The following is a 23,856-nucleotide window of genomic DNA, read 5'->3' on the forward strand; positions in this document are numbered from 1 at the left end:
AAACTGATCTGATGCCCAGGGGCGTAGCTGTCGATCTGCTCCAGGTGGCCAAGCAAGGTGGCCCGCAGTGCGAAGCCGCCAAATACAAAGATCTGGCTGGGGAGAAAAATCTCCTTCACGGCAGTATTGTTGTAGATGATCGATGGAGCCATCCAGCCTTTTGATGACGACACAGTGGAACTCTCAATGAAAGCACCAACGTCGCTGTCAAAACCGGCAGATCTCGAGTAGGGGGTCCCGAACTATGCGTCTAAGGATCGAAGGTAACAGGAGATAGGGACACGATGTTTACCCAGGTTCGGGCCCTCTTACTGGAGGTAATACCCTACTTCCTGCTTGATTGACTTTTTTGAATATTGAGGTTACAAGAGTAGATCTACCTCGAGATCGTAGTGGTTAAACCCTAGATGTCTAGCCTGTATGATTATGATTTCCTCTACGGTCTAAACCCTCCAGTTTATATAGACACCGGAGGGGCCTAGGGTTGTACAGAGTCGGTTTACAGAGAATGGAATCTTCATATCCGAACGCCAAGCTTGCCATCCACACAAAGGAGAGTCCCATCCGGACACGGGGAAAAGCCTTCTATCTTGTATCTTCGTGGCCCATTAGTCCGGCCCATGTCACATAGCCTGGACGCCCGAGGACCCATTAATCTAGGACTCCCTCAGCGCCCGTAGTCATGCCCCGGGTATGTAGCCCTATCGGTGAACCTCGTTAACAAATATCGTGCCTCGATGTGTCGTCTATGATCTTGCATTAGCGTTTTAATCTAACAAGTGATATCAGAGCAAGGTTGCAAGAAGGCTATGCGGAAGATCATCCGGAGGTACGAGGATCATGCTCGACGGGTGTCATGGAACGTCCGATTGGTGCAAGGTGGAGCATGGCAACGATCGCGGAGGTGGTCGGTGGTGTCAGACACTTCGGGCAGGAGGCCTGGACCGTTCGATGGGCTGCGGTCGGTAAGGATCGGCTAGACGTGGCGATCGGACCGGCGTAGTGGCTGTTGAAGACGTTGCGGAGGTGACGGATTTGGCTTGTGATCAGACTAGCGACCAGACGTGGGGGTGGCCGGATAGATCGGAGTGTGAGAGCATCAAGATGATGCGCTCGGTGTTGTACAAGGGCGGCGGTGCGGCACTATGGACGGATTATGTCGGCGACGTGGATGGCCAGGGTACAGCACGCTCTTGCACGGTCGATGCACGAGGTGGCGACTATTTCTGCAGGGTTGGCGTGCGGTGAGTACGCGCGACGGGGTAGTACAGATCGCTGGCGAAGAACCAAGATCAGAGACAAGGGCGAGCTTCTTATCGAACATACAGCGGCGGAATTTTCAGAAGGACACAGACAGAGGAAATGAAGGCTACGGTTCGAGGCTGCGTACGCGAAGTCGACGCTTCATGGTGTGCGGCAGCTAGTCTCCTCGTATGAGGTGCACCGCACAAGGAAAGAAAATCGTGTCGAAGCAGGAGTTTAGGGGATTAACATGCGGCCAACCGATCTACAAGGTGATACGTGCGTGCAGACGTGTTTGGTCCTGGGAACAAAACCTGCTGCTGGTTGCGATTAAAAGGAAAAAAATAAAAATGAGACTTGTGCGTGTATGATGGTCCGTTCGGGATTGGATACGGTGGGAACTGTGACAGACTTGGGTCAGCTTTCTATGTGAGAGAGGAAAGGACAGGGCCGGCGGTATCCAGTAGAAATAAAAAGGATAGGCGACGGAGGCTAGCAAAGCGCACAAAATCAATCTACGAATTCAGGGAAAAGGTGGAGCGGATGAGTTGCTGTGGGCGGAATTAATCGGCGCGTTGCGGCAAGAGGCTTCAAGTGATTTTTCTGAAGGGCAGACACGAAGGTTGTGCAGGTTATATTTCTTGGTAGATCGTGGACTGGGGCATGGCTTCAGACAAGGAATACGGGATCAATGATCTTTTTCATGAGGAAGTCGCAGAGGAAAACAAGGGCGGTAAGACCGGCGGCAACAGGTCGGTTAGATCGCGGCTCAGCATGGCGCCGGGGTTCACCAAGTTTGATGTAGAGAAATTCGATGCCACGGGTAACTTCGGTCTATGGCATACAGGAGTCAAGGATCTTCTGGCGCAACAGGGAATCATGAAGGGTTTGCAGGAGACGAAGCCGACCAAGGTTGACGATGCGTAGGAGGATATGCAAGTGCAGGCGGCCGCTACCATACGGCTTTGTCTTGCGGATCAGGTCATGTATCATGTCATGGACGAAGATTCTCCTAAGGGAATTTGGGACAAGTTGGCAAGTCGTTATATGTCCAAGTCAGCGACCAATAAGCTGTACTTGAAGCAAGGATGAAGATGCAGGAGGGGTCGGATCTTGCGGAGCATGTGAATGCCTTTGATCAATTGGTCATGAATCTAGCGCATCTGGATGTGAAGACTGAGGATGAGGATAAGGCACTACTTCTTGTTTCATTGCCACCGTCCTATGAGTATTTGGTCATTACATTGACACATGGAAAGACAACCATCGATAATGAGGAAGTCACTGCAGCTTTGCTTGGTCATGAGTCGAGGAAGCAAAAGAATGCTGCAGAAAGGGAGAGTACTCAAGGTTTGGGGTTGGCAGTTAAAGGTTATCAACTCAAGAAGGGACAAGAGGTGGGGAAGAAAGAGAAGAAAAAGGTGCAGTACTACAGGTGCAAGGATTGGGGACATATAAAGAGGGAATGCCGGAGCTGAAGGGTGGGCCAAGTGCTAATGCGGCTACTCATGGTGATGGTTTGGACAGTGATAGTGATGTCCTCGTAGTATTAAACATGCGGTCAACAAAAGATGAATCGTGGATGTTGGATTTAGCTTGCTCTTTTCATGCGACGCCCAACCGGGAGTGGTTCTCTTCGTACAAGTCTGGTGAGTTTGGTTTAGCCTATGTGGGCGATGACACAGGTTATCGTGTTGCTGGAGTAGGTGACTGATACGTCCATTTTGCATCATGCTTTTATATTGATATTTATCGCATTATGGACTGTTATTACACATTATATCACAATACTTATGCATTTTCTCGCTTATTTTATAAGGTTTACATGAAGAGGGAGAATGCCGGCAGCTGGAATTCTGGACAGGAAAAGGAGCAAATATTAGACCTATTCTGCACAACTCCAAAAGTCCTGAAACTTCACGGAGAATTATTTTGGAATAAAAAAAAATATTGGGCGAAGAAACCACCAGAGGGGGGCCACCAGCCATCCACAAGGGTGGGGGCGCGCCCAACCCCCCTGGGCGCGCCCCCCAGCCTTGTGGGACACCTGGCAGGCCCCCGATGCTCATCTTCTGCTATATGGTGTGTTTTGACCTGGAAAAAAAAGAAGGAAGCTTTCGGGATGAAGCGCCGCCGTCTCAAGGCGGAACTTGGGCAGAACCAATCTAGGGCTCCGGCGGAGCTGTTCTGCCTGGGAAACTTTCCTCCGGGAGGGGGAAATCAAAGCCATCGCCATCACCAACGATCCTCTCATCGAGAGGGGGTCAATCTCCATCAACATCTTCACCAGCACCATCTCCTCTCAAACCCTAGTTCATCTCTTGTATCCGATCTCTGTCTCAAAACCTCAGATTGGTACGTGTGGGTTGCTAGTAGTGTTGATTACTCCTTATAGTTGATGCTAGTTGGTTTATTTTGTGGAAGATCATATGTTCAGATCCTTAATGATAATTAATACTCCTCTAATTATGAACATGAATATGCTTTGTGACTAGTTACGTTTGTTTCTGAGGACATGGGAGAAGTCTTGTTATAAGTAATCATGTGAATTTGGTATTCGTTCGATATTTTTGATGAGATGTATGTTGTCTTTCCTCTAGTGGTGTTATGTGAACGTCGACTACATGACACTTCACCATTGTTTGGGCATAGGGGAAGGCATTAGGAAGTAATAAGTAGATGATGGGTTGCTAGAGTGACAGAAGTTTAAACCCTAGTTTATGCGTTGCTTCGTAAGGGCTGATTTGGATCCATATGTTTCATCCTATGGTTAGATTTATCTTAATTCTTCTTTCATAGTTGTGGATGCTTTCGAGAGGGGTTAATCATAAGTGGGAGGCTTGTCCAAGGAAGGGCAGCACCCAAGCACCGGTCCACCCACATATCAAATTATCAAAGTAATGAACGAGAATCATATGAGCATGATGAAAACTAACTTGATAGTAATTCCCATGTGTCCTCGGGAGGGCTTTGCTTTATATAAGAGTTCGTCCAGGCTTGTCCTTTGCTACAAAAAGGATTGGGCCACCTTACTGCACCTTAGTTACTTTTGTTACTTGTTACCCGTTACGAATTATATATCTTATCACACAACTATCTGTTACCGATAATTTCAGTGCTTGCAGAGAATACCTTGCTGAAAACCGCTTGTCATTTCCTTCTGCTCCTCGTTCGACACTCTCACTTATCGAAAGGACTACGATAGATACCCTATACTTGTGGGTCATCAGTGACATCGAAATCAAGATGTTTTACGGAGTTGAGCGGATGATTCGGGGAGTCAGGCATGTGCCAGGGCTAAGGAGGAATCTAATTTTGCTTGGTGTTCTTCATGATGGTGGTATGGAATTTCATTCTAATCAGGATAAGAAGACCATGGAAATCATGGAAGATGGGGTGACCGTGATGATAGGAGAGAGGATGGCTTCACATCTTTATAAGTTGCAAGGGAGCAATGTTGCAGGTGGAGCCATGGAGAGTGGAGTTGCAGGAGTAGCAGTGGAGTCCCATGGTGGCGACGAATCTGGCCCGTCGGGTAGCTCTCAGTAAGCTACAAAGAAGACAACCCAAGTCCGGAGTACATGGAGGTTCGAGCATGGATGACTTTTAGGTGGTGGAGAATATTCGCCAAGGTGGAGTTTGTTATACTTGCGTCGAATATTATGTACGCAAGGGGTTACATGGACTTGGAGTTGTAATTGGTGTGGTTAGGTACAAGTCGTGTAGAAGTCGGGCACATTGTATCCTAAACCTCTTATATATCGAGGGGCACCACAAGTTGTAACCCATGATGACTTGATAGCAGCAGGTACGCGGGGGAGCCAACGGCTTGAGCCGGCGCTCGGGCGGCCGGTGTTGCGATATCTTGGGGAGGAGCGCCCGTAGTCATGCCCCGGGGATGTAGCCCTATTGGTGAACCTTGTTAACAAATATCATGCCTCGGTGTGTCATCTATGATCTTGCATTAGCGTTTTATTCTAACAACTGTAGGCGAGAAACAAGTTTGAATAATGGGTCAGTAGGTTTGTTGGAAAAAATATGCCCAATCATAAATTTGTTCCTAGTGGTCCATATCACCCAACACATGCCGAAAACCCAGACCAAAAGATACGCTTAACTTGCCCAGAGAAGCTCACAGCCAGGACCCTTGGCTCATGAAAAGAGAGAGGATCCCATTAAACATTCATAATGGAGCGAATGCAGCACCAGAAAGCAGAATCTGGGTCGCATCTAAAAAGGATATGGTCAGTGTCTTCAAGTCGACCATAAAGGGCACACAGATCAGAGCCTGGGCACAAACATTACTGCATTGAAAATTGTAGCTAGATCATAGTTATTCAGTAAGATACTAACCGGTTTACTTCTGTAAAAGTAAATTAACCGATTAATACTTCATCCCTTTGAATAGTAATAATGCTCAACTTCGATGCCTGGATTGGATGGTGAACTTCAGAAACTCACCTCATATCTCCTTTCTAACATCTACCCCTTGCTAGTCTCATGAAGGTGAGGTCCCTGAATAGGCAACATAGTACCTGTAGATAGAAAATAACATGATAAGTTTTGGACAATAATCATTGGGCAAAGGAGATATGTTGCTCTAGATGAGCAAAGATCGTGAAATAACATCTTCAGAAATATCTACATGACAAAAAGTGTTCCGTGCATTCTGTATAAACTTTATAGTGTCTTTGAAGTTCAGAAAACATTTAGAATGAGACAACAACGAAGCACAAACCTTTACTCCCTATTTCTTCATCGTCTTTCTCATGTAATGATAATTGCTCGTGAGATAAAAGAAGCTTCCACTCTTACCAGGGGATGAGAGCCCTCGGAGAGCCTGGTCCCCACAAAGGGATAGCATACAATCTGCTGCATCAACCTTGAACAACTTGCGCAATGTCTTGTAATTCATTTCATGAGAAAAAATGCATGTGAATTGTAACTGATGATAGATAAACCTTAATCTAGACACTGAGGTGATGACCAACCAGAATACTTGGAGGCAGTAATCTTTCCATCTGAAATCACAAGAACTCTGTGGAGGGGTATATTTTGAGCCTTCTGGTGGGAACCTTGTCCATACTTTCTCCTTTGGGTCAAAAGCTGATGACTTCAGATCAAGCGTAATTGGTCCTTGCTTTCCTACTGCGTATCTGTAACCCAAACAAGATAATAAGCACATGAACGAATTTATTTTCAATTCTTAGAAAGACATTGCATTCTGCTATAGTCATTGAAAAGCCATAATGGGTTGTGCCTCGTTGTTATGATCCAAACCTTAGTAGAAAATGAGATGTTGTATAACATGCTTTTCCACGTCTGGGTTGTGCAGCCTGAGATCAAGTTAAGCCAGAAGCTCCAAGGCAATTAACATCTCAATAAATTATCCTAGATTTGTTTCAGGTCGAATGCCTAGTTGCCTACATGGTGCAACCACTCGTGCCATTTGAATGGAACAGCAGATCGTACTAATCATCTGTCTAAGCCATCAAATTGCAAAACTCATGTCTAATTTTGAAACAAAAGACACAAAAATACATTTGCTGGAGAATTGTCTGAAATGTGAAATCTCATGCTTTCCACATATGCAAACAATTTTGGAAACTGAATGTTCACGGCAGAAGGAGGGGGAAATCAATCTATTTGCCATTAATGATTGAAAAACTTTAGGAAGTTTCAGGAAAAGAGTCTTTCATAAACATCTGATTCTTAGAAACCTGCAGTTTTCTCTGTATTTGAATGCCGATGAAATTCACAATAAATAATCACTATTGTTGTAACATCTCTCACAGACTTTTACGGTGATATGACCAAAAGGATGGCATAATGGATATTTTAGACAGAGAAAGGAGAGCACAGACATAATATGTTTTGAAACACTAACAAAGAACATGGCATAGGGCTGGCTGAAACTTCAGAAAACCTAATGCATGAGATGGTACAGGAATAGTAGGGCCAGGCAACATAGCTGCAGCTTCCACTGAAGACACGGTCTGAATGGTAACTCAAGACACCAAGAACATCTACTAATAAAAAGAGGCTACAAAACTTACCTCTAGCAGACATCCGAGCACAAGAGGCTCCAGCAGCCTGATCTAAGCGAGCCGACTCTTTGGCCTTGCCAGCATATGTCGGGTCACCACCCCGCATGGTACCTCACGTACAGTACTGAGAAGCACACATTGACATATCTGCCATGTTAAAATCGAGCACACGAACTTACTGAAACTATTGCCGCACATCTCGTCAAACATCTCCATAGTATGAGGCTAACCGGAATGTGGGGTCTGCGTACAGTGGGTCATCGGCTGTAAAATCTTTACTATGAAAATTAATAAAAAAAATATTGCAGTTGTGCTATTTCTAGTCCAATGCATAAACAAATTTGGGTCTAATATCTAAAACTAAACAAATGATTAATTGGATGAAAGAACATTCATATAGAAAATGTTGGGGTTTAATCTATCAACACAACCAATGTTTAATCAGGGATGGCATGCTCTTTAGTCCTCCAGAAATATATGTAGTAAGAGAATACCTATTGGATAACATAAAAGAACAGAAGGAGAAACAATCAACAATAATGGTGACCAGTAAGATAAGGAGCATAGGGATGTCCATGTGAAGAGTGGTTCAAACATGGCGAGAACTGCATGGCAGTCATCGCCAACCAAAAGCAGTTGGTGCAACCCAGATTATTATGAACCTGCAGCCATAAAAAACCAAACTAAGGCCTGCATCAAAATAGCTATTAACCATACAAAAAGAACACATCTTCGTGATGACGAAATTATAAGAAATCAGCAGTATGATTCAATCTACACCAATATGCCAGAAGGCACTGAACATTCGTACCATGCATGGAGAACAGGCGGACGAAATTTCAGTGGAGTCGCAAAACGGCGAGATTTTGGCAAAGTCAGCAAAACGGCGATGCTGCAAAGTCAAGGATGGGAAGCAATTGAGCAAGGGTTTCCGTTGAGGGGTCAAGGTGTTCTTCTATGTGCCTACATCGGCTTGCAGAACGGGCAAAGGAGTCCCTGCCGGACACCCCGTGGGTGTGTACTCAAGCAGAGTTCACCTTGTAGTAGGGTAGGGGTTGCCCAACCTCGAGCGGGGCGGCAAGAGGCGAGGTCCCATGCGTTGGATTTCAATGCACTCAGCGGCGGTATTCGCAGCGTGAGCCAGGTGGATGGGACCGACGACGGGCAGAGTGCGTCGGGAAGGAGTGGCTGGTGACGAATCCAGCGGGGTTGAGGGAAACATTGTCGAGGTGGAAGCAGCGGGGAGGAGTCCCGGCGGTACCATGGTAGCAGGGGCGAGGGGAGCCGCCAACAGCCGCAGCGTCCGTGGTGATGCGCGGGGGGTAGATGGTGAGCGGCCGACATGAGGTGGCGACGTGCTGGAGCCTAGAGGTCGAGATGAGATCGGGAGGTGTTTTTTTTTCTTTTATCTCGTCATACCGGTTCAGTTGACTTATTATATGGATTGTAGGTTGAATACTCTAAACCATAGGGAGTTTTTTTTTTGCAAACACACGTACGACCAGAAGTGATAGCCGCTTTATTATTATGTAAAGATAAAGACTAGCAAAACGGTTCGTGCGTTGCAACCAGAAAAAAAATCATAACACCCAATGGCCATGACCATATTTTGCTGCATCACTGATATACACTATCACTCTCATTTTTATGAAATCATGAATAATTTTTGAAAAATCATGAACAATTTTTGAAAAATCATGAACATACTTTTAAACTCATTAACATTTTTCAAATTCATGAACAATTTTACCGATTTTCAAACATTTTCTAAAATCGTGAACAATTTTTAAATTCATGAACATTTTATACAGTTTGTAATCATTTTTTAATTCTGAACATTTTTTAAAATATTTTTCTTGATTAGGCGAACATTTTAGAATCGAAACATTTTTGGAAATTGTTTTGGTGAAACAATTTTTTAAATTCATGAATTTTGTTTGATTTAACAAACATTTTTTTAAATCCATGATCATTTGTTGAATGAACGAACATTTGATGAATCAATAAACTATTTTGTAAGACACGAAGAGTTTTTTAATTTTTAGGATAATTTTCAATTCATGAACATTTTTTTAAATTGGTGAAATTTTGTTCAATTTCATTAATATGTTTTATACACAATCTTTTTTAAAAAATCTTGAACATTTTTTATTCCTGAAAATTTGTTTTAAAATTGAGAATAGTTTTTGAATATGCAATTTTTTAAAAAAAATTGTAAACATTTTCTGGATACACAAACATCTATGAATTATTTAACATTTTATTTTAGAATTCTCATTTTTTATATTTTTGGAACTTTCTTAAAGTCCTAAATTATTTAAAGTAGAAAAAAAGAAGAAGGAATGAATTTTAAAAGACATGCTGCCCGGATATGGGCTGGGCTAAACAGGCACGCTGTGTCTTCTCCTGGCATGTAGAGCCCAGTATAGAAAGTTCCTACTGTATGGGCCGGCCCAGGCGGAGATTCCCCTGTGGGGAACTTTTTTTTATCACTTATATGTGGCATCGCTTGGTAATATTTTATAACTTTGGAGGCAATGTCGATGACGTACCACCAGAAGCAATAGCCCCCTGTATAGATGATGATGATGATTATGATTATGATGATTATTATTATTATTATTATTATTATTATTATTATTATTATTATTATTATTATTATTGTTGTTGTTGTTGTTGTTGTTGTTAAAATAAAGTTCTCGTGAACATATTAATATGAAACCTAATTTTGAAGATCTCGACGTGAGAAAAAGAAACCCAACAATGACAATGGTTAGTGACTTGGACACACGTTGAAGAGATAAGATATTTGGAAGAAACGAATCTATGTCGAAACTCCTAAGTTGTGACAATTGTCGCCCATGTAATTTGTCACTTGTCATCACCGAAGAAGGTAGGAGTGACCTTTGTAAAGGGCACCCCTTAACTAACTACTGATTCCATAACTCCCACAGGCAGTGGCGCGGCTATGTCTCGTTGAACGTGAGGCAGTAGCTTGCTTCGCCTAAAGGCAACCGATTCGTGGGCCGGTCCAGTATAGCGCTGATGTCACGCCTGGTTTTTTCTTTTGTTTATCTTTTTCTATTTTCTTTCTTTCTTTCTTTTGTTTTTTATTCTCATTTTCCAATTTTTCTTTTAATTTTTAAGTTTTTTAGGCAATCTCGCAAAGCTTTTGATTTTTTTTAAGTGTTTATTCTTTTGCTTTTGAGGGGATGAGGTGATTCTAAGTTTTTTTTTTCTTTTTGACAATCTGAGGTGTTGAGGGGACTCCAAGTGTTCATTCGAAGTGTACTCCTCGAGCCCATCTATATTATCCGAACGAAGCCCACAGTGCCACGCTATATAAGCCGAGTGCCCCCATAGGGTTTTCCAGCGGCGGAACAAACCCGAACGCATCCTGTGGATCACACCTTCTCGTCTCCCACCTCTCCGCCGGCGGCCAACTCCAACCATGGCGGACTCGAAGGCCAGCGCGGCGGTCACCCTCCGCACCCGCAAGTTCATGACCAACCGCCTCCTCTCCCGGAAGCAATTCGTACGCACCCTGCCCTCGTCATCGGGGCTCTCAGGATCCATCACATCTCTCAAATCACTAACCCTTTCCGGCGCTCCACCTTTCACTTTCAGGTGCTTGAGGTGATCCACCCCGGCAAGGCCAACGTCCCCAAGGCGAGACATCGATCACACACATGGAGGCGGTTCAGGTGACGATCTAGCGATCTCATCGTCTGGGTTTCTCTGTGCAGGCGGAGCTCAAGGATAAGCTGGCCAAGATGTACGACGTGAAGGACGCCAACTGCATCTTCGTGTTCAAGTTCCGCACGCATTTCGGAGGCGGCAAGTCCACCGGATTCGGTCTCATCTACGACAACCTCGACGCAGCCAAGAAGTTCGAGCCCAAGTACCGCCTGATCAGGGTATGTTGCCATTGCGCTGATTTAGTTATGGAATCAGATGCTTTTTTATCGGGCTCGATCGCTCTTTGCAAAGTGTACTCCAGCCCTAATCGTCATTAGTATCACTATCACAATCTGTAGCAATGCACGCTAATATGCTAAAAGAGTAGTACTCCCTCCGTTCACTATTGTAAGATGTTCTAAATTTTTTTAAATCGGACATAAGTAGACACGTTTTAGTGTGTTTTTTCGCTCATTTCAGTTAGTATGTAGTCAATATTAAAGTATTCAAAATATCTTATAATAATGAACGCCTGCACGGACGGAGTAGTAGTTATTTGGCTTTCATTACCTAGATGTTTCAGGTTGGTCATACTAGTTTCATGTGCTTATCTAGACGAGAAATTTATGGCTGCGGCAGTAGATTTCTTTGGGTATAAGTCTTTTTAGAGATTTCAAATGGACTACCATATACGGATGTATATAGACATATTTTAGAGTGTAGATTCTCTCATTTTGTTCTGTATGTAATCACTTGTTGAAATCTCTAGAAAGACCTGTATTTAGGAACAGAGGGAGTAGTAAATTGTGTTCCTGACTTGTTGTATTCTATGCATCCTGTTTGCAACAGTGTAGTGTGGCTGCCAATGCATCATGGATTTATATTATGATATGGTGTCTGTGATGTTGAGAACTAATTTATGGATGCAGGATACATGTGCATGATTTTGTATTGCGTTTTGTTGCATTGAACCGTTCTGTGTTCGGTTGTCTCTACATTTTAGTTAAGGGTCTGTCTATGACACATCTAGATGTGACATAACTATGTCACATCTAAGCTGATGTCCACTCTATTTGTGGTCTTTTTTTTGTCCTAGTTTTTTTTCTTGTTGATGCATTATATATTTGTGGGAACTTAGATGTGACATCATTAAAAAACATTTAGGTGTGAATTAGACAAACTGTTTAGTTAAAGCCCATAAAGATGTAGAATGCGGATATTCCATTTAACACAAATTTGCAACACAAAAAAAGAGTAATCATCAATTAGGTAAGCCTCAACCTCCTAGGACTAGTATATATGCTGCAACAACAATTAAGCTCAGTATATAATAATATGTATCATCTTGTTAGGTCTGATATTCCTTTGTTGATCGATGGTGTTAAACAGTAATACATGACTATAAAAAAAGGCATGTAAATATTTAGTTACACAGTTTTCTATTGATGTGGCTGGATGTGTAATTGTTATGAAGAGGAATAAAACAGCTGTTGGTGTGTTTGGTTCTGAATTTTCAATGCATGGTGGTATTTATTTTTATATTCTGCCTTATCGCTCATGTATGTTATTCCTGTAACTAAATAATTTCCTCTGTTCCCTTTCCCAGAATGGTCTTGCTACTAAGGTTGAAAAGTCTCGCAAGCAAATTAAGGAGCGTAAGAACAGATCTAAGAAGATCCGTGGTGTCAAGAAGGTGAGCTACTTATGCATGATCTGCTGGCCACTTTCTACTGCTCACTGTGATCGTTTATGCTGATATATTTTTGGCTTGTGCAGACCAAGGCCGATGCCGGGAAGAAGAAGAAGTAAACATCCATTCACATTTGGTTTACACTCTCGGCGGTTTAGTGGCGGCGACATCATTATGTCCTTATTAGTTTTTTTCTCCTCCATGCTGAAGTGAGGTTTTTCTCATTCCTGGATGTGAACCTAGCTGGTTGGAATAACGCCTTGTGACATTTACATCCATGCTTAGAGCTAAAGTGTTAATGGAAGCTTTGACAAAGCAGGTTTCTCGTCCAAATTAGTTTGTGATATGCAGTTTCTTTTTCTTTTGTTTTCTGCCCATTCCATTTCTACACTTTGTTCATTTTGATTATGCACTCTCATCCTGGATGCTTAATTTAAGTGGTGTTTGCCTAGGGCATACTGTCGCAGCATCCCTGGTTTGTAGTGAGCAACCCATTTATGGTTTAACCGGTGCGCATTTGAATCCTGGAGGTTGCTCGGAGCGTTTGTAAGCATGACATATCAGTGCATCTGAAATTGACGAAGCAGAAACATTATTACACTTCATAACTGTGGAGTAGCATTACGTGTCTTCATTAGGTATGTTGATGGTCCTCCGCAGGCAGCACAGCCAGTGCTACCTGTTGGTATGGTGGCAGTGGCCGTGCTGCGGTGCGCAGTCGGCCTCAGTTTCTGTTCCTGACGGCGCTCTTGACCATGTTCCCCGGAAGGGAGGACGAGGGCGTGATATGCTTAGAGGTTAGAGCTAAAGTGTTGATGGAAACTTTAACAAGGCAGCTTTCTCGTCCAAATTAGTGTGTGATATGCCGTTTAATTCGTTGTCTGTCCACTCCATTTCTACACTTGTTCATTTTGATTATGCACTTTCTCCCTGCATGCTTAGTGCCTGTTCGGAACCTCTCCAGTCACAAAACTCCGCTCCGCGCAAGGAGCTTGGTTTGAGCCACTCCCTGCAATTGTGTTGCCGCTCCCTCCGCTCCGGGAGCTGCAATTGTAGAGCGGAGAGGATCCGAACAGGGCCTTAATTTAAGTCGTGTTTGCCTAGGGCATACTGTCGCAGCATCCCCGATTCGTAGTGAGCAACTGATTTATGATTTCTCGCATTGGTTGTTTTAGGGATGACATATCAGTGCATCCGAAATTGCCAAAGCAGAAACATTATTACACTGCACAAGTGTGGAGTAGCATTACATGTCTTCATTAGGTATGCTGATCTTCGTGATGGTCCTCAGCGGGCAGCACAGCCAGTGCTACTACCTGTTGGTACGGTGGCGGTGCCGCGGTGCCGAGTCGGCCTCAGTTTCTGTTCCTGACGGCGCTCTTGACCATGTTCCCCGGAAGGGAGGACGACGGCGTGACGGCCTTGCGTATCTTGAAGATGTTCCACGCCGTCCCGACGGTGTGCCCGACCGTCGCGAACGCGTCTCCGGTCGCCTCCCCTGCGCTCTCTCCATACCTACAGCAGAAGCTAGTCAGTCAACCGCTGCGTTCCAAATGCTGATCTGCTTTTCGAACAGAGAAATGGGGTTCATATGGCTTGAGGTGCTGCTGGTGTTCTTACCTCTTGGACACTGCACCAGAAACAACGTTGGAGGTTGCAGCAAGCGACCTCCTCTCGGCAGCCTCTACCGCGTCCATAACTTTATCTGTCACACAGGAACAAGGCAACCGATGTAATCTCTCAAAAGATTTTGGTCGTTACGGCGAGGTCCCGTGGGTGTTTCCAGGGCACTAGAGTACTCACTGATGGCGTCGAGAGAGGCGATAACGACCTCCCCGGGGACGGTGGAGAGGAGGGCTTTCCCTTGGTTGGAGCGAAGCAGCGGCGCGGCCATGGACCCCGTCACCGAGATGACCGTGTCCAGCATCGTCTTGCTCATCTTCTCCGTCATCTCCGACAGCTTCCGCACCCTGACCAACCAACATCAGTAGTGATGAATGAGCGATGAACAAGCAGTAACTTAACACAAGCAGGAAAGGGATACTGTTAGTCGAGTCACTACCTCTTGAGGCTCTTGTTGACTCCTCCACGCTTCGCCGGACCTGCCTGGCTGCTCCCGTCAGCTCCACCGGCGCCGCCGAAGCGTTTGCTCGCGCCGCCGGCTGCTTGAGGGTTTATCAGGTTGGCTCCCTTTTGAACCTACACGGCAGTGGATTCAGAGCAGTGGCCTTGTCGTGAAAAAACTTAAGGGGCGAAGCAGAGCGGAGTACGTACCTGGCTGGCGTAGGCCTCGCTGCACATGAAGATGCCTTTGACGAGGTGACCGGTGCCCGCGCCGATGGCCTTGGCGAGCACGTTGTTGTAGCTCTCCACCTTCGACGAGAAGTCGTTCCAGTACGCGTCGGGCGACGCCGACGCCGGCGGCGGCGGCCTCGAGCCCCTCGACGGCGCCGAGGGCGTGGAGAAGCAGGAGTTGGACTTGAGGAGCGAGTCGAAGGACGGCAGCAGCGCGGCGTCGGCGAAGGAGACGCCGTAGTTGAGGAGCCCGCCGTCCTTGTCCGGCAGCGTGAAGAGGTAGTGCAGGCGGTCGAGCTTGACCACAGGCTCGTCCCTCGCCAGCGGCCAGCCAAGGTCGCGGCCGACGCGCACCACGGTGGTCACGGCCACGTCGTCCTTGAAGATCCTCACGACGGAGAGTTCGCCGCGGCCGAGCTCGAGGGGCCCCTCGGAACCGGCCACGAGGTGCACCGCCGCGCCCGGGACGCGGAGCAGCGTCTCCTCCCGGATGCCGCCCCTCGGCCTCGACGACGACGACGATGACATGGCGCCCCCACCGCAGCAGCCCATGAACCACTATCTAAGTAGCTGCTACAGATTAAGACGAGCGATTCGGTCGTGAAGAACTGGTAGCAAAGCTGGCTGCCCGGGACGCATTGGCTTTGGGATGCATATATATCATGTCGGCCAGGAGAAAGAACGAACAGGACGCGCACGGAATAAATCTTTCTGCAACTTTCTCACTCCTTTGCGGCCGCGCCTTTATTCCATCCTTCAGGGTTAATACATTCGGGGACACCTTGGACACACATTCTTTGTCTACACAGGCCACACACATATATGTACACAATAATATCTGACAAGAAAAGGGAATAATAAAAGCATGAAGATAGCTATCGCATCAACAGTTGCACTCCCACCAAAGGCGAGGAGTCGACAGGCGAGAGCGAGCAACAAAACGGAATGAGGGTCGCAATTTTCGCCGACGTGAATGAAGAACGGATGCAAGCCGTCAGAGTGCACTCCGTCGATTCCTCGTCTTCTCTACCACAGCAGGAAACTTTTTCTCCATGGCCAGAGCGCCCAGAAGCAATGCTGACATGAGCAAATTGTCCCCGAATTCCATATGCAATGTCTATTTTCAGCTTCATAACTGAATTAACATCGCACTGCGCAGTTTGATGAATGTTGTGGTATACTGCTGCCATGGCTTCTGAATCAAAGGAACTATCAGATTGAGCTAATAATCTTCATCAGCCTGGAGGTACTGAGAATAGGAAGCCGCCAAGAGAGCGGCCCCAAGGCCCGAGCCGTCATTGGCCGGTTTGATCACAACCGAGGGTGCCAGCTCCTCCCCAAGCATATCACTCAGAGTCCTTTCCATGCACTTACTGAAGAAAGTATAGTACTTGTAGACTCCGCCATCCACCGCAATTACTGTCCTTCGCTTATCGGGGCTGTCAGTAGCCCGACCGAGCTTTTTGAGGATGCCATGTATCCCGGCAGCAGCAAGCCGCGCGCCACGCGTGGCAATGACCTTGCAAACATCCACGACCAGTTTTCTTGTTTTTCTTGAGGTGCTCTCGATCTGAAAGCATACAAGTCAGAAAAGGAGTTGTTTGGCGGTAGATGACAGTTTTACTAAATTTTCATTGCCGAGGGTACCTCGAAGATTTCTTTTAGCTTGATACCGACTGTTTCCAGATCAGGAGATGCATCATGATGCATCACCAGCATGTGAAATGTCCTGGAACACAGCACAAATCAAGCCGTTTAATGACAGTTGTGGGAATACTAAGCAGTTACGTTTAATTTGAATAGCTTGCAGCTCATGTTTAAACGCAAAGTGAGATGGAAAATTAGTCAAAGAACGCTAAGTGAAGAACCATTCCATTCATTTTCATTGGCTTACATTTTTTTAATTAAGGCCGCTTAGAACTCTGAAAAGTTTGCACTGCAGGCTGAATCAAAAACTGAAGATATACTCTGATAGGGATTGGCTAGCAAGATATTTTTTGGTCAGAGGTCTCCTAGTTTAGCCATTGGCATGGACAAAAATGCAGTGACTGTAGTTTTACTAGTAGCATATAAGTACTCCCTCCGTTCATAAATATAAGTCTTTTTAGAGATTTCAATAAGGACTACATAGGAATGTATAGACATATTTTAGAGTGTAGATTCACTCATTTTACTCCGTATGTAGTCCGCATTGGAATCTCTAAAAAGACTTATATTCAGGAACGGAGGGAGTATAAGGTCACATGATTTTCTTATTTAAGGTGCTCTTTTTGTTGAATTTTCAGTTTTTCTCATCAATAACTACAGCTAAGCAATTCAGTAGAGGATTTTTCTTTGCATGATAAAGCAGTGAACGATAACTAGAACAACATACTTTAGAATGTATGGGATCTCTAGTTTTGGAGGTATATTATCACCAAAAAGAGCAGCTTCTTGAGCCATCTGTAACAAGATTCTTCGGACGATTTCCCCCATATACATACCAGAGGTCAACTTCTCATAAATCTGGAAGGAGATATTCTTATCCACACTCATCAACCACGAAACAGGGAAGTCCCATTATTGTATATTGAGGGCAAAACCACATACCTGTTCTCCAGGGTTCAAACTTTCTGCATCCAAAGCTTGATCAAATTCAGTGAGTGGAAGATGAGCGGACTTGAAATTTCCCCACTCCATGTTTATTACCTGTTACAAACCAAACTAATTAAAATCATCATATCAATGGGGTAAATAGCCTTTCTTCACTTATTATCACCATTTGTTGTTTTTGTGATATTGTAAGTAATAGAAGCAAAATAGTTTGCGCGATTTTTGCAGCCATACTCCGGACATGCGCAGGTGGCCATGCCATTTAGGAATTGGGCAGAAGAAACATGGGGTAAAAGTTGCATTCATGGGTGCAGAAGAGACACTCACCATATCTCCGGACATGGGCAGGGGGCCATGCCATTTAGGAATTGCATGTGCATGCTCTATGTACGCTGCATTAGTACCAGTTCCCAGTATTACAGCAACCACAGTATCATTATCCACATACCTCCCAGCAGCCAGAGTCCCAACGGTATCATTTACCTTCAAAATAGTCCAATATTTCAGTCTCTATTGACAGACAAACCTGGCATTTAACCCCAGGACTCTTTTCCAACAGTATCACCCCCAGTAAGCATAATATACATTATAAGTAGAAACTAACCAATGTTGAGACTTTCATAACAAGTCCTTGACGTTTTATAGCCTCGTTTAATTCAGCCACGATATCCTTGCCAGCCTGACTTCAAAGCAAACATGCAAGTACATTATTCATAGCTAATTATACAATGACAACCATATAAGCATATCACCGAACTGAAATTCTAAGGAAACTACAGGATTTTTTCCAGAAATATAAATTGATATGGGATAATACTAGACATTGCTTTGTATTCCTTCAGAAAAAAATCATGTTCTTGTGATAACATCTTTAATTTGGTTTCCACAAGCAAGGTGCAACAAACTGACCATTTCCTCAATTGCAAAACCCTTTGTCCACTTTATAAGTGTGCCAGATGAAATTGAAGTTTGCTTCACTGGAAAGGAGAATGTAAAACCGAGTTCTCTATGAGTGCCCTCCGGAAGGTGATAATCCACACCCCCAGAGGCAACAAACTCTGCTAAAGCAGCGGCGATAAAATCAAATAGTTCCTGAAAATTTATGCCAAGTATGCAATATTAGCAAAAATAAATAAAAAATATAGAAACATGAATGAAATGAACATTATGAGCAATGGGCATGATCACTACATGTGAGCTTCTGGACATTAAATCCTGTGGAATGGATACCCCTACAGATTCTTGCTTGATAACTCCCTGTTCCTTGCCCCCTAGTTGAACTCGTAAAACGCGGAAGTTTGTTCCTCCGAGGTCAAGTGCATAAAATAGCCCTTTCTCATCCCTTCAGTGGTTGCATAAGTGAGGTTAGATGATGTACTGAAAATGCAGCTCAATTCTCTCTTTTTTTTTGAGTTCAAATGCAGCTCAATTCAACAGTTGCAATATAGGACAGTCACATAAGTACATATGCTATACAATATTGGAGGATGCATATGCTGCAATTGCACAATTAAATTTCTTGATATAGTTCTCTTTCACCATTCTGTATAACTAAGGTCATGTCAACTCGATTGGGATGTTCCGGGGAAAACCCTAGATCTGGGTCTACCGGATCGGATGATGACAGCGCCTTCAGTGCCGTTCTCCCTCTTCGGGGCATCGTTTTGGAGCAAGTGCTGGCTGGAGGGGACAAGAGGAGGAGCGGTGTTACATCTAACGCAAGGCCGACGACAGATCTTGGCGGCATGGCGCTGCGGAGTTTCGGTGATGAGCGCGTGTGGATGGATACGTGCAGGATGGTGGCGTTGTCTGGCGCCGTGCCGTGGTGGCACGATGGCAGGCCTGGCAAGGTCGGCGCGTCAGTACCTGCTCTGGAGATGGATTGATGGAAGACGACGGCGGCGGCCTCTGAGAGTGCGCCGGACCGGTGCGTGACCCAGACCCGGCAATGCAGCTTGGTTGGGGCATCTAGCTTTAGATGTTAGACTTTGGTGCGATGTCTGTTTGGTATTCAGCTCGGACATTCAGCACCCCTTCATCAAGTGGATAGGAGTAGCGACAGATGTTGCCAAGATGATGGCTTCAGATTTACTGTATTATTTTAAAAGGTCTTTGTGAATAATTAATAAAATGACCGCATGCATCGCCCGGATGCAGAGGCAGGTGGTCATCCTCCTTTCAAAAAAACCATTCTATATAATTACAAGCACAAGAAAACCACACATGCTAGCATTTCTTATTAATTCATAATAATCGGCTAATCGCTATTAATCTTAACCGAAGAGGTGGGGGGTTTTACCCGGAGGGGAGGGAGTCAACGTAGGTGACGAGCATCTTGAGCTTGCTCCCGTCCTCGGAGGCGAGCCCCGCGCGCATCTCCACGTCCATCGCGTCCGACACCTGCAGCAGCTGCGCCGCCGGCGCCGCGCACCGCTCCTGCAGGTCCGACAGCACGGCGGCCACGCGCGCCCACCGCTTCGCCTCCCGCAGCCTCTGGCGCACGGCGATGGCGGCTGCGGTCGCGACCACCGCCGCAGCCGCTAACGCCGCTGCCTTCCGCATCGATGCCGCTGGCTTCACCCTCGGTGGTATTCGTGAGTTGTGAGTTTGTGACTACTCGTGAAAGACTGAGAGTCAACCGGCGACTTTTACAGTAAACTGAAAGTTGGTCCAATTCGTCGTTCGGCCTGAACTCTGATGTCTAAACAACGACGACGAGACTTGGGACCTTTTGTCGCTTGGTTCGCTTAATGTATTTTTCAGACAAAGATACAAAAAATTGCAGTGACAAAGATAATTGATTTGCACATTGTACCTTCGTTGCAAAATACTTCCTCTGCATCAAAAAATAAGACGTTATTAATGTGAAAAGACATTTTATACTTTGATACAGAGAAGTACATCGTTACTTTCAATCAAACATTGTATTGACGTACTTTCCTTCTTTGTGTTTATTGAGTGTTTGGTTGGGCTGCGGCTTTTAAAAGGCTGATTGTAGTCCGAAATCGATGGTATCTCCATGGAGCTCGCCTCATCTGTCTTAACTTTCCCGATATTCTATCTAGGCTTGCCGCTCTTTATGTGCAAGGGCTCGGACTCCTCTCTACTACCCCTGGTGGAGCGTATGAAGAGCAGACTTCCCACCTGGCGAGCATCCTGCTCTCTCGTGGGGAATGATTGGCGCTTGTCCTGTAAACTTTGATGGAAGCGTTGAACCCTTTGCTCGGGCCGCATCTCTATTTATATCACATGTGTGCCGTGGCTTACAAGAGATCGAGAGAGATCGTGATCGATCGTTACAGGAGATCAGGGAGGTTACAACAGAAGAAGAGATAGGAGGATACAAGTTTAAAACACCTCCCCTACCTCTATACAATATCATCTAACACTCCCCCTCAATCTAAACCTCAAGAAACTTTCGCGAGATTAAGATTGTACTTGAACTCATTCAACCTCCTCATAGTAAGGGGTTTTGTGAAGCCATCAGCAAGTTGATCTCCAGTAGGTATAAACCGAATGTCAAGTAGCCTTCGAGCTATCCTTTCTCGAACAAAGTGGAAATCAACCTCAATATGCTTGGTACGTGCATGAAAAATAGGATTAGCTGACAGATAGGTTGCACCAATATTATCCCACCATAATCTAGCAGCTTGTGGAGCCTTGATTCTAAGTTCATAGAGCAATGTTTGTATCCACATTACTTTTGCTGTAGCATTAGCCAAAGCTTTATATTCAGCCTCTGTACTTGACCTTGAGACAGTAGCCTGTTTTCTTGCACTTCATGACACAAGATTAGTTCCCAGAAACACAGCAAAACTACTGTAGATCTTCTATCATCAGCACACCCTGCCCAGTCTGCATCAGAGTAGGCAGTAACAAGTAGAGAAGGAGACTTGGTAATCTGAAGCCCAAGTCCTTCAGAAAATTTCAGATACCTTAAAATCCTCTTGACCGCAGTCCAGTGAGTTGTTCTAGGTGCATGTAAATACTGACATACCTTATTCACAGAGTAAGAAATATCAGGACGTGTAAGAGTCAGATACTGCAAGGCACCCACAACACTTCTGTAATTAGTTGCATCCTCTGGTTCAAGTGCTTCTCCACTCTCAATTGTAAGTTTTTTCAGAAGTTGAAATTGGTGTACTCACAGGTTTACAATTATACAAACCTACTCTCCTGAGTATATCAGTTGTATATTTTTCCTGTGTAAGAAGTATACCATCCTTGATCTACTTCACTTCTATGCCAAGAAAATAGTGAAGATCTCCCAAGTCCTTGAGAGCAAACTCTAACTTTAAATCTTTAAGCAAACAAGTGGTAGCATCTGAACTTGAGCTTGCAACAATTATATCATCAACATAAACAAGCACAAATATAGTAATATTGTCTTTATGATAAAAGAACATTGAGTATCTACTTTGGATGGTGTGAACCTAAGTTGTTGTAACTGCATGCTCAACCTTGAGTACCAGGCTCTAGGGGCCTGTTTCAAATCATATAAAGCCTTATCCAACTTACAGACATGATGAGGTGTGCTTTGGTTTTCATATCCAGGTGGCTGCCGCATAAACACTTCTTCCTCAAGAACACCATGAAGAAACGTGTTCTGAACATCTAGCTGGCGTAAACTCCAACCTCTGGAAATAGTAATAGACAATACAAGTCGAATAGTGGCTGCCTTAACAACGGGATTAAATGTATCTTCATAATCAATACCAAATCTCTTCTTAAAACCTTTGGCAACTAATCTAGCCTTGTATCTGTCTATGCTTCCATCAGGTTTTCTTTTTATTTTATATACCCATTTGCAATCTATAACATTGCTACCTTTCTTTGGAGGTACTAAGTGCCAAGTTCTATTTTTCATCAGAGCATCGTATTCATTATCCATAGCCTCCTTCCATTCTTTATGAGCTAGAGCATCATGCAAATTATTTGGTTCTCCAACACTACTAAGAAAAGCACGTTTGACTGTGTCATAGCGTACCGTACCATCAGTATACTCCTTTTCTTTGATAATACCTGATTGTGACTGAGTATGTCGACGAGGAGGCTGAGGTAGTGCTGCTGATGTAGCCACAGGAGATCCAGAAGCAGTAGACACCTCCACAGAGAATCCTGGTACCGGATCCGAGGCGGATTCTGCCCCTGTAGTTGATCCTGACGCTGCAGACGCGGGTGTCCCCCTGTCAGCAGTCGCGCCAATCGCCGCGTCGTCCCCGCCCGCGCCTGGGCTGGCGGGCTCCACCCGGGAGCGGCTGTCGACCACATGCGTATCGGCGCCCGCGCCTTGGCCCACGCCTGGGCTGGTGGGCTCCTCCTGGTGGCGGCTGTCGGCCACGCGCTGGGCGGACGGTCTCACCCAATCGCGAGGCGAGACAGGCGGGGTCCGCTTGGTCGCCCACCCGGGCGCCAGTGGACGCATGCAGGGGAGGGAGATCCTCCTGGGATCGCGCGCCACCAGAGACAGACGGGCTGACGCGAGGATCTGCACGGGATCCAGCACCGCTGCCAACCGAATCAGCATGGGATCTCGTGCCTGTTTCGTCCGGATCTGCACACATAAAATGACGCCCACAATCTGCAGAATTACAGTTTTCTTTGAAATTTTCCACATGATCAGCTTTATTTAATTCACCCCCGTGATCTGGAAGCAAGGCTATTTCAGCACGAAGAAGAGCTCCTGCATTGGGATTAAGTTTGGCAAAAGGCCACAATGGCCCTGCACCTTCTCATGACCATGTCACTATGGCCTGCGATCCCCAAGCAAGTGACCCGCATCATGCGCGATTCTCTTTGGCACGGGCGGCGCGACGTGAATGGAAGTCAATGCCTGGTTAATTGGCAGAAGGTATGCCGCCCTCTATCGCTCGAAGGGCTAGGGATTCCGGACCTACAGCGCATCGGAGTGGCTCTGCGTATGCGCTGGATGTGGTTTCCAACGGACGGATGCATCCAGGGCATGGCACCATCTGCATCTACCTGGCACCCCTAAGGTGTGGACGGTGTTTCGAGCATCCACGGCTTGGACTCTCGATAATGGCAAGGCTTGCCGTCTCGGGGATGATCACTAGCTCGACGGGCAGGTCATCTTGGACAATGCCCCTTCCCTCATGGCGTTGGTGCCTTGTCGCCGGCGTAAGTCCCGCACAGTCCATGAGGGCCTCGAGCTTTGTGCATGGATCGGGGCATCCAGGGCGCGCTCGGCTCGGCAACTCTAGTCGAATACGTTGATCTCTGGCGACGGCTTCGTGGCATCCATCTCTCTGACACTCCGGATGTTCTCCGTTGGCACTTGACCGCGGACGTCAC

General features: G+C 45.6%; 2 protein-coding genes, 1 long non-coding RNA gene and 2 pseudogenes across 4 annotated transcripts; 1 reads left to right on the top strand and 4 right to left on the bottom strand.

Annotated features, from left to right (window-relative positions):
- Positions 1-5,308: 5,308 nt before the first annotated feature.
- LOC123074739 (uncharacterized) lies at positions 5,309-8,625 on the bottom strand. Of its 2 annotated transcripts, none has more exons than XR_006436042.1 (5): positions 8,101-8,625; positions 7,299-7,951; positions 6,234-6,398; positions 5,981-6,145; positions 5,309-5,777 (listed from the first exon to the last, which is right to left on the bottom strand). It is a non-coding gene; the product is annotated as an uncharacterized lncRNA (long non-coding RNA). The 2 variants fall into 2 exon arrangements; XR_006436043.1 differs by having other exon boundaries at positions 6,523-7,951.
- A 2,046-nt stretch (positions 8,626-10,671) lies between these two features.
- Positions 10,672-12,776, top strand: LOC123074740 (40S ribosomal protein S24-1-like; annotated as a pseudogene).
- A 1,009-nt stretch (positions 12,777-13,785) lies between these two features.
- LOC123079141 (senescence/dehydration-associated protein At4g35985, chloroplastic) lies at positions 13,786-15,600 on the bottom strand. Its single transcript, XM_044501825.1, has 5 exons — positions 14,932-15,600; positions 14,720-14,856; positions 14,461-14,627; positions 14,278-14,362; positions 13,786-14,172 (listed from the first exon to the last, which is right to left on the bottom strand). The coding sequence occupies exons 1-5, from the start codon at positions 15,502-15,504 to the stop codon at positions 14,013-14,015; spliced, it is 1,122 nt and encodes a 373-aa protein (XP_044357760.1). The 5' UTR covers positions 15,505-15,600; the 3' UTR covers positions 13,786-14,012.
- Positions 15,601-15,656: 56 nt separating this feature from the next.
- Positions 15,657-20,250, bottom strand: LOC123079140 (hexokinase-9). The gene is made up of 9 exons (XM_044501824.1): positions 19,844-20,250; positions 18,736-18,886; positions 18,454-18,636; positions 18,149-18,223; positions 17,872-18,027; positions 17,542-17,640; positions 17,327-17,457; positions 16,600-16,681; positions 15,657-16,522 (listed from the first exon to the last, which is right to left on the bottom strand). The coding sequence occupies exons 1-9, from the start codon at positions 20,104-20,106 to the stop codon at positions 16,175-16,177; spliced, it is 1,488 nt and encodes a 495-aa protein (XP_044357759.1). The 5' UTR covers positions 20,107-20,250; the 3' UTR covers positions 15,657-16,174.
- A 701-nt stretch (positions 20,251-20,951) lies between these two features.
- The window catches only part of LOC123076325 (uncharacterized mitochondrial protein AtMg00810-like), a 39,868-nt pseudogene continuing 36,963 nt past the window's right edge, over positions 20,952-23,856 (bottom strand).

The sequence above is a fragment of the Triticum aestivum genome, chromosome 3D, assembly GCF_018294505.1.
Source record: "Triticum aestivum cultivar Chinese Spring chromosome 3D, IWGSC CS RefSeq v2.1, whole genome shotgun sequence".
NCBI classification, from domain to species: domain Eukaryota; kingdom Viridiplantae; phylum Streptophyta; class Magnoliopsida; order Poales; family Poaceae; genus Triticum; species Triticum aestivum.